The sequence below is a fragment of the Leuresthes tenuis genome, unplaced genomic scaffold, assembly GCF_036924035.1.
Source record: "Leuresthes tenuis unplaced genomic scaffold, fLeuTen1.0.hap1 SCAF_8, whole genome shotgun sequence".
In the NCBI taxonomy this organism is placed as follows: Eukaryota; Metazoa; Chordata; class Actinopteri; order Atheriniformes; family Atherinopsidae; genus Leuresthes; species Leuresthes tenuis.
This window is the reverse complement of record NW_027325362.1, coordinates 11,798,543-11,817,629: the sequence shown is the minus strand read 5'-3', so window position 1 is coordinate 11,817,629 and position 19,087 is coordinate 11,798,543. Positions and strand designations below refer to the sequence as shown.

The window sequence follows — 19,087 nt, the reverse complement described above, 5'->3', positions numbered from 1 at the left end:
AAATGGGTATGAGGCAGTCATTCATCAACATAAGGACAAAGGGGTCATGTGTGCTTCACTCAATACTGGTGGAGATCAAGAAATGTCAACCCTGTAAGGGATGGAAAAAGAAGATGTTGATAGTGCAGAAGTAAAGTCTTCCTATAGATATACTACAACTTTAAGTTATAACTTTATGAGGGTGAAAAAAGTCTTAATACAAACACAAAGAATGTACACACAAACTTTACAGGCAAACCTTTTTGTCAGTGGCACAAATAGCAATATCCAGTTCTCAAATCCAAAACTAAACACTCTTCCTGCTCCAGTCTGAGAACAAAATGTAACGTAATCTTGGATCCTCCTCTCCCTCCAAAAATTAAATAAACAACCAGAGACGTCTTTATCGGAGCACATCAGATACTGCCCTGTGCTGTCCAAATGGTGAATTGAGCCTATCCTTGCGTCTCCTCTCCGCCCTGCCGTCACTTTGAAGTTCCAGACTTACAAGCTGATCAGATGGAGAGCTTCCTTTTCATTTCCTGTCCTGCAGGGTTGGGTTTGGTTCTTTTCTGGTTGCTGGTCAGTGATGGGGTGTGGCCTACAGCAAAGATATGCCATAATCAAAGGCATTCAAGAAAGTATGTAAACAGATCAGCTTCTGAAGAGGACTTACACATACACCAAATACTTCATACAAGAGTTTACAATCTTTAAATCCACTCTGCACAGCATTTTGGATTCTTTTGGAAAAGCTGATTTTCAAAAATTCCCCCCTGCATTGTTAAAAATACAGCAACAAGGAAGGATGACACAGGCATTTATAAATGTCATCGCCACAGTCAAGTGGGCTGTAACCAGTTGGCACAACAGTTTTAGCATGTGTCAAAGCATGTTATCCACCAGCCATATCCCCATTCCTGCCTGTCTCATTACAACACTGGTATTTAGCACTAGCTCCACAGGAGCGGAGAAGACACTCTTTGCCAAGTTAGATGGGCCTGGTTTGAAGGCCTTGTGAGCTTGTGTGCATCGCGACAAGGTTCCACAGAGGAAGGTCCTTGTGTCCAATTAGAGGGCTGACGTGACACGTGCTCGCACTCCCCCACTGTCAGGCAGCTTGTCAGGTAGGCTTTGAGAAGCACACTGTGGCATTATTCCACAGCGTGTTATCAGCTAGTGACCTGTGAAATCCAGCTCCAGGAAATTGATTGAAATAAGCACTTGCAGTTGAGCATGCATTTTCCCCATTACATCTCTCTGTGAAATGTATTGTGGTTATCTTTCAAGAGAAAAATGAAACTATGGGTAAGTGTTTTTCTTTACTCCCAGTAAGGAAAGTATTCATTGATTTCATTTTAATTGGACCCACTTTTTTGTCCCACTGTATCGTTAGGGGTTTGTTTTGTAATGGCTCTTAAAATGGATTGTCCTCACTAAGTCACAGCATCAGTTCTGTACCACAGCAAAGAAAGACAGAGGAGGGGGGCTCTTGATAGACGAGGATCTTTCCCCTCCTCCCCTGTTTTCTACCTCCTCTTCTTGTCCCATTTTCAGTATGATCCACACCCAACGGGCTTTAAAAGAACTCCAGTCCCCAACCCCCTCCAGTGCCGCATTTTGATTGAAATTCATCGGCGAGTTTATTGAGAAATGAATGAGGGAGGCAGCGCGGTATTGACTTTGAGAGGAAAACACAACTCATCTTGAATGAGGGGGAAAATGCGGCCGTAATTTAGCCGTCATCGATCTGTGCCCCGTCCATGTATTGATCTTCATTTTACAATATTAATTTGCGCTTGCAATCAGCTGTGAAGGGAACCCATTTGATTTCTGTAGGCCAGTAATGTGTGAAAGTCCGCTGATGTCCTTAGAGAAGTGGCACACATACTTTAGATGTCATCTAAGAGGATTGAACAGGTGTCTCTGGTCCTTTCTAATAATACAACCGATATGAAGGGAGCCAGAAATTATGGATGTGCAATCTGTAACATTGCTCCCTTTTAACCGCGTTAATTACATTTTATCTGTTGCAGGAGCAATATCTGCTGGAGACTGTAACTGTCTAGCTTTTTTTCATCTGTATTGGCTCAAAGTTCATGAAATTTCAATGAACATTGATCTGTCTCCATTGATTTATCTTAACTGCAGATCTTTGAAATTTTAATTTCCTGTTCATCTTGAGACTGCTGAAGATGGAATCACTGAGTGATAACTGGCTACAGTGGATGGAGATGATATGGTCAGTGTTAAAACAGATGAGGTTTGCCTTGCGTGGGTTTGCTGTGAAAATTCAAATTTGCCTTGGTTTGGTTTGGGTTGGTTTATAAGAAGGTCTGTACATCTGCATGCATGTTTGTACTCTTTCAACAATGAAACATATCTAGTCTGAGTTTTAACTCCTTACAGTAAGACTGACAAGATATTCACTGTTTCTACATCTCCAATAGACTCCTGTACACAGAATATCAGACGAGGAGATCAGGCGCAGGTGCCTAGAAGGCTTCAGTTAGACTGTCTGACAAGTCACAAATGCAATAACACAAATGAACTTCTGCCTGTGTTGTTTATCTGTCTCCCCCTTTTCCAACTCCCACTCCCCCTCTAATTTGTGTTAAGGGGAAAGAAAAAAATAACTGCTCAATGGTGTAGGAGGAGTGGAGATAAGCTCGAAGCAGTTAAGTATAATTAGCGAAAGTAATAGCTGGCAAATGGCAACAAGGCTAGGTTTTTATCTCCTGGAAAGATAGAGTTATCGTAATAAGCTGTAATGGCTGGCAGGAATGCTAGTACTCTGTGCAAGCTCCCATTCAGGCTCATGGACTTAACAAGGAACAATTTCCCTTGAATTTACTGCTTTGCTCAAACATTTCCCTATGTTTATACCCCGATACTGTAAGTCAATACATGTGTTCAATCCACTTTCATATAGACCGAGGGCACACACTTCTGTATTGCCATGTAAGCACTTTTGGCTGCCAGCATCGGCCATGTTACACTGCTTCTGCAGAGCGGTTACTCATGTCCTATTTCTAGAGAACATGGAGAAGGAGCAGCAGACCCCACTCAGGTGCCATGTACACTCCATCCACTCTACATTTTAAGTAAAGTGACAGGACTGAGGCACCTAAAGGAGCTCTCAGAAAATGTGTTAGCAGCATGAAAGGATGGCAGATTGAGGCGTCAGATCAAAATAAGATTGGGAAGTGAACATTCTAGCCAGAGGAATTCAACTGAAGGCCTGCCATGGATGCCTGTGCGCATGCGGGATATACAAAAAAAAAGGAAATGATACGGTCACAGCTGCACACCGCGTCATGCATTCCATTTCCTCATATTCTGAAACATGATCATTCACTCTCTGGAGAGAATTACTGAAATATTCATAAAAATGTTCTTCTAAACACTCACAAAGGAGAAGCACGCGCCACAGCAAGTCCGGGCTTTTGCCACTTATCATGTTAATTTTTACTCGCATGTGGCAATAATTCTTTTAGTTATCAGTTGTTTAATTTGAGACATATTTGCTGTCACACTGTGTTTGAAAAATTTACATCATCTCAGAAATTAAGCCATGAAGCATCTCTAACTCAAGCAGGGAAAGAAGATATAAGTGATATAATTGAACAAAACATGTAACCTGTCTAAATCTGAGCAGAAAATGAGAGAAAATGAAAATTCTATTAGTGTCTAATGTTCCCTCTGCCCCCCTTCCATGTGCTCTTCATCTCGCCTGCAAAGTATTCAAATGTAAGCCCTGCCTTACCTCCCCGTGTCTCTTTTTCTCTAATTATCCATGAGGTCAGTAAGCAAAATGGGGAAGAAGCCAGGAGATCAATACAAATTATCCCTGAGCAAACCAGTGCTGACAGTTTGAATTGCAGCATATGTTTACCCAAAATCAGGCAATTTATCTTAATATCAGGCGAGTAATGCAGCAGGGGTGAGAGGTCACACAATCTCTCCACCTCATAATTACCCGCCTCTAAAACAGGAAAGTGGTATTGATTGGCCGCGGGCCGGGAAGCGGGCGTGACTGGAACGTGCCAGCGAAACCCCCTCCACCCACACCCACCCTTATCATACCTACACCAGTTTGCTCGGTCCCTCCTCCCCTCGCCTAGACTCCCCACCCAGTGCAGGATTTATGGGATGTCTGTGGAAGGTTTCATGTTTCCTTGCAGTGACTGAAAAGCCTTACAGGAGGGGAGAAACACGCTTTATCCACACCTTCAACCCTGTCCACTCTCTTTCAATACTGTGTTGGAAGGACAAGGAGGAGCAAACAAATTTTGGCATGTGTGGTGTCAAGCGAGAGCAAAACAGCGCAAGATTTGCTCTTTATGAGAGAGTAAAGTTTACGAGTGAGAGTTTGGAACATAATGATGTGTCAAGGATTAAAAAAAGACCTCAAGGTGAAGGGGGTAAAAGTGTGAAAAGGCTGCTGTCAATGTGTGCGCTGCAGGAAAAAGTAAGAAGAGTAGTCCCAATGATTCTTGTAGAAGCTCAGCAGATGAAAGAAAATCTTTGCACAGGAGAAAAAAATGTGTGGAGCAGTGCAATGACTACACACATAACATACTTACTGCCTAGATTGAATATAAGTGCTCAGTATATATCATCAGCAGCTCTTACAGGATTATTGACATTGTCTGTGTCTGTCTGCAGCAGTGTACATGCTATGACTACAAAACTGTCAACTCATCAACTGACAGGACCGTTTAGCGCTAATGCAAGTCTCCATCAGCTGTCAAAAGCATTTGCATGAAATCAATAGCAGATGGCAGTCTGTGTCACCAATTTCATTACGCCGAGTTGTTACAAAGATCATCTCCATGATAGATGAGATGGCGACATGAAGACATGTGGAGATCATGCCTGATGCTCGGACTACGACTGCAAAACACACACCGCAAAAGTTTGAAACTTTAAAGTCCGGTTTAAATGCACATTTTTGCTTCGTCTGACATCTTTCAAGTTCTGCCTATCGTGGAATTGAACAATGTATCTAAGCTGTCAATAAAACACTGTTTAAAGTGTGCTTCAACGATTGCGGATACTCTATCCTTCAAATCACATTCATGATAATTCTTAGGTCTGCATTTACAGTAGGGCATCATTATCATTGGAGAGGCGTGTCAAACAGCACACCTTTCCCAACTTATGCTTTGTCCCATACTGTACGTCTTTCCGGCTGTGTTCCCAGCATGCCTGGCGGGTTGTGTAGGCCCCAGCTGAGGCAGAGGACAGGAGAGCGTGATGTATCACCCTGAGAGAGCCCACTGACAGCCTCTGATGATGGATGGCCTGATTATGGAGTGCTTTTTACACATACACAATTTACATCACACTGAGCAGCGGGGTCTGGCAGGGCTGCCGTGCACATACACTCATCCAGCCAGGCCCGTGCACTCATACACACTCACATATAGATATATACACATGTATGGGACTGCCACAGTGCATAGATAAAAAGGGGAGTGGAAATAACAAAAGAAAAGGGGGCAAATTCCTCGCTACAGACTTGTCATGTACGATCAATATGGCAAATCAATCCTTTATTAAGGGGAAGATGGCTACCTCCAGATTCCAAAGAAGACCTTTGTCGTTTCAGGACACATGACATGTCAAATCAGATTTCCAGCAGTGAATGTCGTTGTGGCATGGGTTTATTCAGGTGTGTCTGGTGTATAGGATTGACTGTATCTGTGAGGTAGATCCTTTGCTATCGATTAGCATCCTGCATTGTCCATGCTTGAACACATAATTGCTCCATTTGATCACGGCCGAGCTGGCAATTACTGTATTCAGGTTTTACCACCAGTGGTGCATCATGTTTGATTGTACGTACAAGTGTGAGTAAGTACAGTATTCACGTCTGTCAGTGGGTTGTGTTTTAGGAATGCACATACATTTAGATGAGATGGGACAAACAAAACAACAAGAAACATACATTTTCCTTTTCTTGCCCTTACTTGGCTTGTGCCTCAGTGACCCGCTTGCGAGTGAGTCTGCGTGTGTTTGTGATTGCGGGGGGTTGCAATCGCTTGCTTTCACATTCTCTGGTGTTCAGCAGGTTCAGTGAGCTGTGCGGTGTTAATGCTGAAATTACATGCTGAGTAATGAGTGATGGGCCAAATTACAGGCTGAACAATGAATAGAAGCAGGCAGCTCTTATTAGTCTCCATAGAAAGTCATTGATTTATGAAGCGCCTTGCTCGGCGGAGTTACTCTCCTGAAAATGATATCTACATTGAGAAGTGATGTTCTCTATTAAGTCGTTCCTTCCCCTTTTACACCACTCTCCTTCTTTTCTTCCCCTCCTCCCCTCCTTCTCTCCTCTGCCCTCCCTTGCCTCACCCTCTCTCTACGAGTGTACACATGATTGTTTAGAATCAGGCGGAGCTGTAAGGAAACCTTCAATTACCCATTAGGACTGTCAGACATAAAACGCCTGGCTCTCACCAAAGTCTGGGTTATGATTCATTTACTTTGTGCCTCTGATTCATCGCCCAATATGGCTCATGCCCCAGATTACTATTTGAGGGGTGGGAGAGATTAATGGCTCCATGGGATCTGCTGCCGTATTTCACAGGCCCAGTGTTGCAGTACAGTTGGTGCAGAAGGGTGAAATGACAGCAACTTACACTAGATCAATGTGTGGACACCCTTTCACAGATTATTAAAGCTCTGTTAGATTAAAAGACCCCCGCTATGTAGTTTGCTGTAGTCAATATTCTCAAGCAGATATAAAAAGGGGGAGGGTCTCTCTGAAGGATCCTTAGACTGATGTAGGTCATCATGGCTGTTAATGGAATAGTACTTGGTGACACAAGTGTCAGAGAAACCTGTATCATTTTCTATCGCTTGCTCCCCCTCCCCTCCCGAGCCGCTGATGTTTCATAAAACATTGTATCACCCATGAGGATTCCTCGAAATTAGGCATTCTGAAATGACTTTTGTACTGTAAACTCGAACAGATTCCTCAATTAGTTTCTTCCTATCAGTGGCAAAATTAGCCCTGAAATGGTTTTAATTTTCCATCTTACCTCACTATCTTCCAGCCCTGAATGAGCCCACCATCGACTATGGTTTCCAGAGGCTGCAGAAGGTCATCCCCAGACACCCAGGCGATCCTGAGAGGTTACCAAAGGTCAGTAAAGTGTCTCTGCTGTGGAGAACACAGAAATGACACAGAGCTGTCTGGATTTAAATGTCTTAATACTCTGAATGTGGCAAATAAACAAAACAACATTACCATCAACGCAGAACAGTGCGACCCTAAGCACTAACAGCTTTGCTTCACATATGTGGCTTACCCACTAACCAGAGTGGTAATGGTATTGGTTTTGTGTGTGGAGAGAGGCGTAAACTCTCTGTGTGGTAAAATAGCTCAATCAGGCGTTTTCCTCTCCAGTAGTCTGTGGAGATGGTAATCTGGTCAGAAACGACGCCTGCACCCTCATTACCCCACTCATGTTTTCCTTTCATTTTCTGCGGCTCGATTTGGTTTAATCTTTTGTTTACAGAACCCTGTGCCGTAAACCCCCTAGTCTTACTGCAGCTAATAGACAAAGACTGCATGTTATTATGCTTTGGCTTTCTTATTGTTTTCTTTTGAACCCGGGTGAAGGAGTTGAAAGCCACATCAGTTTTCAGACACACTGGCATGGCACATAAATAGGCTTCTATATTGAAAGACCTGCACATCAAAACTAAAGTGCATACATTTCTTTGTTTTTAACCCCCTCCTCCCAGAAAAAAATCTCTTTGATTCTTTTATTCTTTTGCTCCCCTTTGATTTTCTCACTCATTCTATTTCCTATTGATAAAATCTATTTGTGTGTTTCCACTAATTGCCACCCTGCCAGTAACCATTTTGATGACTGATGTTCCAGATGTGTCAAGTGTAATAATATGACTGATTAGTCAATTGAAAACCCCTCAGCATGTAGTAAAGTGAAGGCCACCTCAGAGTTTTAATAATACTGTAAAACCTTTAAAGACCATATCTATTAAATCCCAGCATGCAACACAGCAATATCATTAATGTCCAACGGACAATTTAATAAAGAACAGACTGTGTGGTAGCTGTAGATGTTTGACCAAGGAAACGTTTAGAAATGGAACATCACAGCTAGTCCCGGGTTCAGTATATGAAGTGTTTCAATTAGACCCGGTCCCTGCGGAGACAAGAGGCTATACCTAGACATGAAATGTTACTCTAATTTCAGGTGTAAACGTTGACCAAAAGGAAAAGTACACTTACCTTCAATATCCACAAGACTTTCTCTATCTCTGCAGGCCTCATCAGTCTAGCTACACTGTTTTCCTTTTTACAGTCACACAACATCTCAACAAAATCCACATCTTTTCTACAAAGAGAGACACGATGTTAACACAGCATTATTACAAAGAAAGCTTACCTCTTTCCTTGAATATAAAGCAATGCAGGTTGTGAGACAGGTTTTGACACTGAGCCCAAGATTAGTTTCCTGGGTGAGCGTGTACTTAATATAGCACGGTCTCCCAGCCTTTGCATGAAACAATCACAGAGTGAGATGAAACCCTGCACTTCCAATAAACAACATAAATATTTGATTTGCTCTCTAATGGACCCAAATATGGGGTTCAGGGGGCATGTAAATGATCCCACCAAGTGATTCGTCATTGTTAAGCTTGCCATCTGAGGGTCAGCTCTCGGGGTCAAAAGCACATTCCCAATAAAACAGCCTGCGGCGAGCTGAGGCTGGCATGTACATTTGAAATGAGAACAGAAACAGCATATAGAGAACAGCCATTACAGGGTGCAGGTGAGGTAGGGAGACTCTATAAAAAGAAGATAAAGCTGGAGGACGCGCGGTGTGCATTAGCAGAAAGGCAAATCGACACCAAGCCCACTCACCGCCTCTATCCCCCCTCCCACCCATGACTTCACCCTCCAGTTGATAATATTACTGCGCTATTGATTTCCACCAGCCTTCTCCCTGGGACCAGTAAGACACGTGGTAATTGTAAGGAGACAGAAAGCCAATATGGGAGTGCTCATGGATAGCAAGGGATGCACGCTAATATTGTTGCTACACAGAGAAAAAAAGGGGGGAAGCTGCCTCTGATTGAAGTTTACCTCGTAATTCTAAGACAACATCGTAGATGACAGTCTGACCCTGTGGGAGGAGTGGAGATATAAAAATTCAATGCAAAGTCCAGGGTGAATATGAAAGTAATAAGTGTGAGCAGTCAAGTGATGAGAAAGGAGATTGGTTTGCGGGCATCGCGTTAAGTGAAGAGAGACTTTGGAATTCACCCTCCTTTTTAAGATCTTGTTATAAAACAATTTTCTATTCATAATATAAAAAAGACAATTTATAATACCATTTTGTGCCCTCTGGCAGTAATGGACAAATAGACTGGATATCACATTATATCACACTCAATTTCTCTCTTCTGTAACAAATTAGATTCATTATGAAATTAAAAGTGGAAACTCAATATTGTTTTATTATTAAGCTGATTGCTTTGGATTCTTTTCTTTCCCCCCAAAATGAGCATAAGCCCATTCTTTTCCAATTCTTTGTGTAATCCACAAGGAGAAAATATTACAAATGTGTTCATGTCAAGCAATTACCCATGTATTTAAATGAATCTCTCTTCCTGTGCTCTTTGAAGTACCTTCATCTAATGCCCCTATGCTTCTAAATGCATTCATTACCTCAGGCTAGAGCTAACAGAGTAATTGCCTTACAGTTTTATAATGGCATTAGCACTCCAAGCTACATAACCTAGGCCCTCTTTTATTAACTGTGATAATATAAATACAACATTCATGTTAATCTAGTGCTTGAAAAATCACATTTGGGCCACATCTCCTTATTGTTAGATATTTTTTATAACACATAATTTGTTATAGCTCCCTCTCATTTTTTTTTCTTTCCACTGCAATAACATAAAGCAGCTTCTAAATCTTAGGTGATCTGTCATCTGAGCCGCTCCATTCAAACAGCTGTGGAGCACAAGACTTTTATGCAAAGCCTTGCGAACAATAGTTTAAATCAGTCACGCATTTGTCACAGCACAACAGAAATCATTTGAAGCCTTTAATTGTTTCAATTTAACATGGTGTGTTCTGATATGTGTCCATGACAAGAAAGCCAATTACACTTATGCTGGAGCAGTATTGAGATTTACATGGAAATGCCCTCAGAACGCTATTCCGTGCTAATCGTATTCACAGCGTGAGCTGATGCGCATGGAAGCGTCTCGTCAGAAGAAAACAAACTTCTTCCTTGATTGGGTGCAGCACTTCTCATCATCCTCGGATATGACTAGGTTGCCACTTAAGCATAGCCCTGCGAGTCAGCTTGGTTAGTTAAGACACCACGCGGTAAACGACAGATTAAGGATGAGAGGCAATATCGTTTTCTCTCCTCCTTTTTCCAAGCTGTCCTTATGTCACTGCTGCAAAGTACCATATGGACAAGGAGGGAGAGGACGTTTTACAGAGAATGAAACATGGCTTGCAAACGCGACAGTCTTAATTGCTTTAATTGTTGTTTAAAATTGAGAGCCATGTAGGAGATCTTGAAATATGATAGAATAGATTATTGGTAATTATTAACTGCAGACAAAAAGAAAGAAAACCACTTTATCTCACTCAGCAAGAGAGAGAGAAATCTGTTCTGCCTGATGAGAACACATCAAGACAGCTGGTCCTCTCATTTAGTCTACCTGCCTCACGACAACCATAATTCTTTATTTGTATGCAAACTAGATGCATGCAACGTTGAGCATACACACCAATTTCAGAGGTAAATGCCCATTCTAAGAGCCACCCATCCGGTAACTTGGGGTGGATTAAGCGATATGTTTCTATAAGAGAGCATGGCATACGCTGCAAGTGGCTTCTACAGTGATTCATCTTGATAAATCAAGGACTGTGCTAGATATGCTCCTCAGGATGAAAGGGCCCATACACACACTCAGTACACGCTACATACGCTGTGCCTTGGAAATGCAGGCCAAGTCTTGGAGGCCGCTGTTTGAAGGCGCGAAGACTGTGTTTACATTCATTTACGGCAGCTGCCGTCTTAATCCCACACTGCTATTGCCAAGTGATGGAACACTTCAGACAAATTACTGAGGCCTGCAAAAGAAAACACAGCGAATGTGGGAAGAAAACAAGCACCATCTGAGATGTTTCTGGTGACAGATTTGCATTGCTTTTAACCAGGGTTCTAACAGCACAGTCGACAAATCGCTGCTCTACAGCAGGTGACAACAAGAGAGCATATAAAAAAAAAGACACGCAACAGCCATGTCTGCAACTTGCTTTTGTCAGATTAAATGTACTCTAAGAAGAGGAGAGGGTTTTCATAGAGCAGAACACAGCCTTCTGTATTATAAAAAAACAAAGAGAGCAGTCTGGTTTCTTGAGAGGGATTTAATTGTAAGTGCTGAATTCAAAGAGCTGATAAAGACACACAGACGGGCCAAACCCCACCTAGCTGAAAGCCCAAAACAGAGTGGGGGGAACAAGATTCAGGGCCAACTCATTTTCAGTGTTAAGAGCCAAAGCAACACAGCTAATCCGCATTGTCAAGCGGGGGCAAGCATGCAGACATGGATAAGACCACATCCTGAGCATCCGTGTCCCCAAGGCAAAAGCACCCAGCTCTTGCTTGGATGGGAAGTCATTTGTGAAGTCCTTTGCAACAGCCAGTCAAAGAGGTTAATTGAAAAATTCCTTAATGTCATTACAACAGAACTAGATTAACCCAGAGCTAATTCACTTTATTGTTCTGAGGAGAGGGGACTCGGCACTGAACTCCGGAGCAAACGTGAAGCCCAGAATCACGGGTGAGGTGTTGTTTTTAAAGGACTATGCCAGTTTAATTAAGATAGGGAACATTATTCACTGCTCTGCATGGTTGGAAGGAGCAAAATGGTATTGCTGTGTAAATGCAGCTCTGGTGCTTCTTAAATCAGGTGGCTTTTATTTATGTAAACATTTCTAAAGCGCTCTGAAACCCTCTTGTGCAATGCCACTCTTGGTATTGTTTGTTCCTGTACGTACCGCTGGGGTAAAACACATAATCTGTTTGGGTCTTAACATTCATGCTCCCTGTTTTCCTCATCAGGAGGTGTTACTGAAGAGGGCGGCAGATCTTGTTGAAGCCCTGTATGGAATGCCCCACAACAACCAGGTCTGTATCCACGCTGCAGCTTTCAGCACGCTTGTATCCCAGCTAAATAAAAAAAAAAACTACTGATAATATAACCAAAGGATATTTTCACCACTATAATTGGAACAATGTAGACTTCATGCATTGTGAGTTAACTTTACAGCCATGAAAAGTATATATATATTAAAAAAAAATAACCAAACTTCTACGTTTTCTTCTCAGGAGATCATTCTGAAGCGGGCAGCCGACATTGCAGAGGCCCTGTACAGCGTTCCCCGCAACCACAACCAGATCCCCTCTCTCGCTAACACAGCCTCCCACGGCATGATGGGAGTCAACTCCTTCAGCAGCCAACTAGCAGTCAATGTGTCTGAGTCACAAGGGAATGACCAAGGTATGGGATTTCAGGGATGCTCCATAACTCAAAGGTTCTCAAAAGTGGGGTGCAGGAGCATTACAGGTGGTCCTTAGAGGGTTTCTGGGGGATTTGCAAGAAGATGACAAACATACCCTCCTTTTTTTATTATTTAAATAAGAATATTCATAGAAATTGTGTTTTTAAACACTAGATTCACTGCCCCTGCCCCCGTAAGGCAGTTAAAGGGTCCAATTAAGTACCATCTTCCTTTCTTATAAAAGCAGCCCCTCCAGTATGTGCTGATATAAAAATGTTTGATTGCACCACTAAATTTCCATTGTCATTTACTATAATCAGTGAACATTTTACTTATGAATACTACAGAAGGAAAGAAATGAATGAACAATCTTTTTCATCTTCCACCCATGTTATTCAGTGGGCTACAGCCGAAACACCAGCAGCGTCTCCCCCCGGGGCTACATCTCCAGCAGCACCCCACAGCAGTCGAGCTACAACACCGTCAGCAACAGCATGAATGGCTACGGCAATGCCGGTATGAACCTGGGAGTGCCAAGCTCCCCTGGGTTCCTCAATGGATCCTCTGCCAACTCCCCATATGGAAGTGAGTATCTTGCCACTCTTGCACGCTGTAGTAGCACTAAGCTGCTGCTGATTTAATTCCAGCTCTCGCATTCGTTTTCACTTCTATGAATCATTTCTGACGGGGTGAGAATATTATTGATGGTGATAATATATTACTGTTCATTCACGAGGATTTGTTTAGTTTGAGTACTTCGGAGAACACGCATGTGGCTCAGACTTTGTAGAAATATTATGTGTATTTCATTGTATGCCACCTGTATTTGTTCAACCGGACAAGATGTTGATGGTAGAGGCCTGTGAGTACTGATCGTGTGTCCCCCTGGCAGTAATACTATCCCTGCCTTACCTTAACTGCCATCTCCCTCTCGAGCACTACTCACAGCACGCTCTCACTCTCTCCCTCCCTCCCTACCTTCCCTCTCCCTCCCTATCGTCTCCACAGTTAAACAAAAGAGCGCCTTCGCCCCTGTGGTCCGACCCCAGGCCTCCCCACCCCCCTCCTGCACCAGCGCCAACGGCAACGGACTGCAAGGTGAGCCCCCCTCACCCCCTCATCCCTTCCCTACGGACTACTGGTCAGATACCGCTGCTCAGGCCTCTGTCCGGTTTGGTGAGGGATTAATCATTACAAATATATGCATTTTGACAGGCTAATTTACACCTTTCAGTTTACATTCAAATTTACACACTCTTACAAAGCATGCCCTCACGCACAACACGCACACAAGTGTAGGATCACAACTGTCTGTGCAAACATTCATGCAAACATACATCCTTGTTGCCCTTTCATACAAATGATCCGCTCTGATGTCGCAGGAAGAGACCTTCCCAGAATTGTTTTAGTAATTATGTTTATTAGGTTTTGTGCATGTGTCATGACCAACATGATTGCTTTGAAAACAAGCTTAGCCGTAGTGTGTGCCCCAAGATTAATAACATTGGGCTTAATGAAGTGGGAAATTAAAGTTCATCTTGCTACACGTTCATACTTATTAATACATGTTGTGCAGAAATTAATGAGCAATGCCTTGCCATCATCTGCGCTGGCAAACTTAAAAGCATTTCAACCATGACTCTACAAATATACTCAGAGCAATATAATAATATATCATCCGAGCACTTCACTAGTTGCCTAATTGTTAAAACGTGTGAAAATACTGAATATATAAACTCTCAGGGTGAGGTACAGTTGCTAATGATATCCTAAGCAGATGGTCTTGGTGAAATAACGGAGGCTACCTTTGATCTTGTCTAATCTCTCTTGGATAATGACGCAAAGGCACAACTTAGGGAATGTGGAAATAGGGGACTAATGTGCTGCTCAGCATTGGAGAGTCGAGGATAAAGAGATGAGGGGAGGAAAGGAAGTGGCAGGAATGAATCTAAGGGGAGTCTGGTCTGAGGAGTGTCTAGTAGTGTAGCATTGTGGCATTGTGGGAAGTGACCGTGTTGTTGCTTTGCCGTCACCACGGCCGCGTCTCCTGGGAGTCTGGGCCACTGTTTGCCATTACCCCAACGCCAGGAGAAATATCACACATAGCAGGACTGGCGTGCTGGGGGCTGAAATGTCAGAGCAGGAGAGAGGTTTTCAAACTCTCCTCCTTTAGGAGAACGTGCAGCAGCAGGCTGACGGACATGGCAAACACTCACAGGCACTTACGCAAACAGGCACATTAAAGGAATACATTCACGCATTTGTGCACTATCAGATGGCTGGACACACACGAGCATGCACTGGCACACACATACACACATGCATGTACTAAATTACAATTTTCTTAATTTTTCATATTTATATCCAAACCTGTTTTAGCCTACTAAACTAACCTCAGCTTTCTCTCTGTCTCTTTTTTATCTCCCAGCCATGTCCGGCCTGGTTGTCCCACCAATGTAAATGCACTTTTTGTCATCTCAAGCACCAGTCGACACACTACCACTTGGACACCCCTCTCAGCACACTGCAAAAACGCTGGTGTAATGTATAGTCAACCGCTTGTTCTGTTTTTAAAGACAAAGAAAAAAACAAAGGACAATTTTTTTTTTCTTTTCGATGACTCACAACCTTCAGAAAAAAAAAAGGATTCCACAAGGAACAATAGTTTTTCCGTGGGATTTTTTTCTTTAGAATTTTCTTTTTCCCCACATTCTATCACCCCGAAGAGGACACAGGATGATGAAGGGTTTATTTTCTATACCTGTCGGGTTGCGCTTCGGCCTCGGACATGTCCAATCAACCACATGCTCAGTACTGGAAGGGACTCTGTGGACTCACTATCTGGTTGTAAAGTAAAAACACGGATGTACAGTACATTTTGCCAACGAACTTGTTTGCCTCAGAAATTGTTCTTTTTTCCCGTTCCAATTCTCTTTTAATAGATTCACAACAGTTGTGCGTCTTTATAATGTGACTTTTTGTATTTTTATGTGTGAGAAAAATACACAGGGGCCAAGACAGTTTGAATTTCAACTGGAAAATATATGAGATATATAATGTAGAAAAATCGATCATAAAAGTACAACAAATACGAGTAAAACTGGGTGGGGCTGGGCGGGCAATGTTGTGTCATGTTTCATTCCTGCATTTTAACTTAAATTTTGTAATTTATTGTAGCTAGAAATCATCTTCAAAAGTTAAAAAAAAAAAAAATCTCTTTGATTCAACAAGCACACTGATGTGTACAAAAACACTGCTCTGTTGATGAATATGATGTACTTCCACGTCTAGAGCTTCCTTTTAAGCAAGTGTGTTTTGCCATGTTTTTCAACTTTTTTGCTAGCACTGTATATTAATGCATTCCTAGGCTACTGTGAAGTCTGTTTCTTGTTGATGAGGAGCAGTCTCCCCCTTCTAGCTCCAATTCCCTTACGTGTTTTATATGTGGTTAAAAATTGTAGACTATTGTGATATTGCCAAACTTGTGCTAAATATTTATACATCTGTCTTTTTCATGTTCTTTTAGATCAACAAAAAACATTTAAAAAAAAAAACAAAATTAAAATCCATTGAGAATGTAGGCGTATAGTAGTTCATAGTCATATTTCTGTTCAAATACACACTTGCGCTCACTGAGGGAAATTTTGTAACATATCAACTATAAATAATGTATTTATCTCTGAAATTTTGTATATTGCTTTTCATTATGTATGTATTAATCGTCATGCCCTTAATATAGTGATGCAGCACAGATAATTCAGCCAAGAACTGTTGCCTTCATTTGTTTTTCTTTTTGTATTTGATGAAATGCAATGTGCATATATTTCACGTGTATCCTCAAAATTTGTGTTACTCCGTCAAGACTCTCTGTCCATTTTTTAAAGGGGAAGTCAAACTTCATTGTTTATTTTTATATTGATTTTAAATTATCTATACAGACCATTTTGGAGAAAACTTTGTTGGTTGTATTGTCAAATAAATTGTTTGTGACCCATATGATAGTTGTTAAGATCCAATAGAGACTAATGTGCATGAGGGACAACCCTGGAGATAAAAAAAAACACTCCATTCGTGGTTGTATTTTTTCTGTTTTGTAGAATGTATAGAAGTCATTTTTACTCACCACTTATGACTCTGCCACATAGCTTACATGTGTTTACAGGGAAGAAAATTTAAAAAATGTCAACATTTGGAATGGAAACAGAAATGAATAAGTGATGTTTTATTAAAATTTTCAGTAAAAACACAATAGCTCCTTAACTGTGGACTTTTTCAGTTTTAAGCACAGTTTGGCTGGCAGACAAACTGACAATCAGGAACTAGAAAAAGACAGTAGACATGTCTGAGGAGAAACCTGTGATTCGTCTGTAAGATATAGTGTTTAGAAATTGCTATGGAGATAACTGTTTGAAACCTGTGGAAAAGTGTAACATCCATAAAAGATGAAAACTGCTCTTTACTTATATTCTTTCAGCAAAGCACTCTGACATTGTGACACATTCCTACTGGTCTTTGTATGAGCACATGCTGCATCTGTGATGCTTCAAAGGTTCATTGTAGTCATTCATAAACAGTGCGAGCTTTTTATTCAAAGCACCCCAAATGGGGCTCATTCAAATCCCTCATTTCATTGCATTAAGCCACCTAGTTAATAAAGAATCAATACATTGAAAGAGCAAGGTTATCCTTTGTCTATAAGGGCTTGTATCGTTTTGAACCTCTCATAGTTTGAGTGCTGAAAGGGGGGCCACTGTGAAATCTATACTCATCAAGTGGGTCAAACAGAAGGATAAAAGTGTTTGAGGGAAGAACAGTGGTTCTCCTTAAAAACAACTGAACGTCTTATCTGGCATCTTGAGTGCTCGTGAAGCGCGGGTCACAAAATGTCAATTTCTCATCAAGGCAACATTGTCCGAGGCCACCTCTGCCTTTAATGCACAATTAAATGGCAGCAACCTGAGTAGCAATCAGCATATCACAGCTTATTATGTCAGCCGGCATGCACAGATCTCACGGCGCAGGAGATAGTCCAGGAGCTGCTGATAGCGCAAAGGACAGATACACTGAAAAGAGCTATTTAATTTTCAGCTGCCTTGTGCTTCAAATCATTCCCTTGATAATCCAGTGTGTCTGATAACAATGGGCACACATCTGCTTCCTGACGTTGCATTATCTCTTTCGGATACAGAAGTTCGAATCTATCGCCTTGCCTGCTGCTGTCTCTATCATTTAAAAGGAAACGTCGCACAAACTATATGTTTCTCAATAAGAAAAAAACAAACAAATAAAAACAGCAAAAACTGTCATAGAGTAAGGAAGAAACAATCTCGAGGAAAAAGTTGAATTTTGCTCCGTTGTTTGAGTTTTAAGAGCCCAGAAGCCTGGCAGGCAGGCTCAAGGTACAGTATATAGTCTCAGCAGGTTACTCTGTACCCAACAAACAGCCACTAGCTCTGCCACACCATTCAATCATTGTGAGAGCCTCTTTTATTGGAGAACTCTAATGGCCACCCTCCACCATGATCTTAATGTGTGCATTAAATATTTATAAATCCTGGGTCAATAATGCCCCATAACCAGAGCCTGACAAACCCCCACCGTACCATGTGGCTGCCTCGCTCTCAAACTCAGGCAAGGGTCAGCGGGTCACACAATCAAAAGAGAGCAAGGCTCACCACATCCATATGTTGCCACTCTTATCAAGACTTTCCTCAGTACTAGTTATCTGTCAAAGGAAAGAAATATTGAAAGCAATATCGATCTTAACTAGCCTTGTGCTGCCGAGGGCCACTCTTCAAACATCTGCTCATGCATTGTTATATTTCAAAAAAACGCCTCTCAATAATATAAGCCTGAGCCGTAATACTGAACAGCTCTGTGTGACATAGGCAGCCTGAGCGTGAGTAATAACAGCGTTATTGAGAAGCATCACTGAAAGCTCTAAACAGTTCTTAATCAGTGTTGGGTTAATTTTGCAGCTTGGCATCGATATGGGTGACTCGCTCCTTTTTTTCTTTCTTTTTTTTTTTTCCAACGTGAGCACATCCACGCTGCGTTCCTGTGCTGTTCAGGTGAAAGATTGTGCTCCAGTGATAGAGCACACAAAAGAGCAGCTGGACAATGAGCCAGTCAATGGAGAGCTCCAGTTGAAAGAGCCACAATGGCCGTGCATGCTGGGAATTGGGCTGGATGATATAAAGGAATGAAACCTTCATTGAGGCCGTGGAGGACAAGCATTCAGAAAAGAGGTTTTGTTTGCTCTTTATCAATCTGCCGTTTCCCATGAGAAAAAACAATTCGAACTGACCTTAAAAAGGGAATATTACCTTACACATCTTCTCCCTATGTAAACCTTATTGAGAGGCTAATACATTCACTTTTAATGCCATTATCGAATGTTGTACAGTATCAAGGCAGGCCGTAAAAAAAGAGCTGGACGACAGTTTGTCTTCTGTGCTCATTGGGCAGTGCTGAGAAGTACTTTTTAAGGATTTCCTCTTGGAAAGACAGGATTTGTGTAACTGCTGAGCA

At 41.9% G+C, this 19,087-nt stretch overlaps 2 protein-coding genes across 9 annotated transcripts in view; one reads left to right on the top strand and one right to left on the bottom strand.

The window, feature by feature from the left end:
- The window catches only part of ebf3b (EBF transcription factor 3b), a 66,910-nt gene extending 49,902 nt beyond the window's left edge, over window positions 1-17,008 (top strand). For 4 of the 8 annotated variants that reach the window (XM_072390839.1, XM_072390841.1, XM_072390840.1 and 1 more), the window contains exons 11-16: window positions 7,044-7,132; window positions 12,117-12,182; window positions 12,384-12,555; window positions 12,956-13,141; window positions 13,565-13,732; window positions 14,985-17,008. In XM_072390839.1, coding sequence (XP_072246940.1) covers window positions 7,044-7,132; window positions 12,117-12,182; window positions 12,384-12,555; window positions 12,956-13,141; window positions 13,565-13,732; window positions 14,985-15,016 — 713 coding nt within the window. In that variant the 3' untranslated portion in view covers window positions 15,017-17,008. The remainder of the gene's footprint in view (window positions 1-7,043; window positions 7,133-12,116; window positions 12,183-12,383; window positions 12,556-12,955; window positions 13,142-13,564; window positions 13,733-14,984) is intronic. The other 4 variants (XM_072390843.1, XM_072390842.1, XM_072390845.1 and 1 more) reach the window with 1 other exon arrangement.
- The window catches only part of edrf1 (erythroid differentiation regulatory factor 1), a 447,039-nt gene that overhangs the window by 79,319 nt on the left and 348,633 nt on the right, over window positions 1-19,087 (bottom strand). The window lies entirely within an intron of this gene.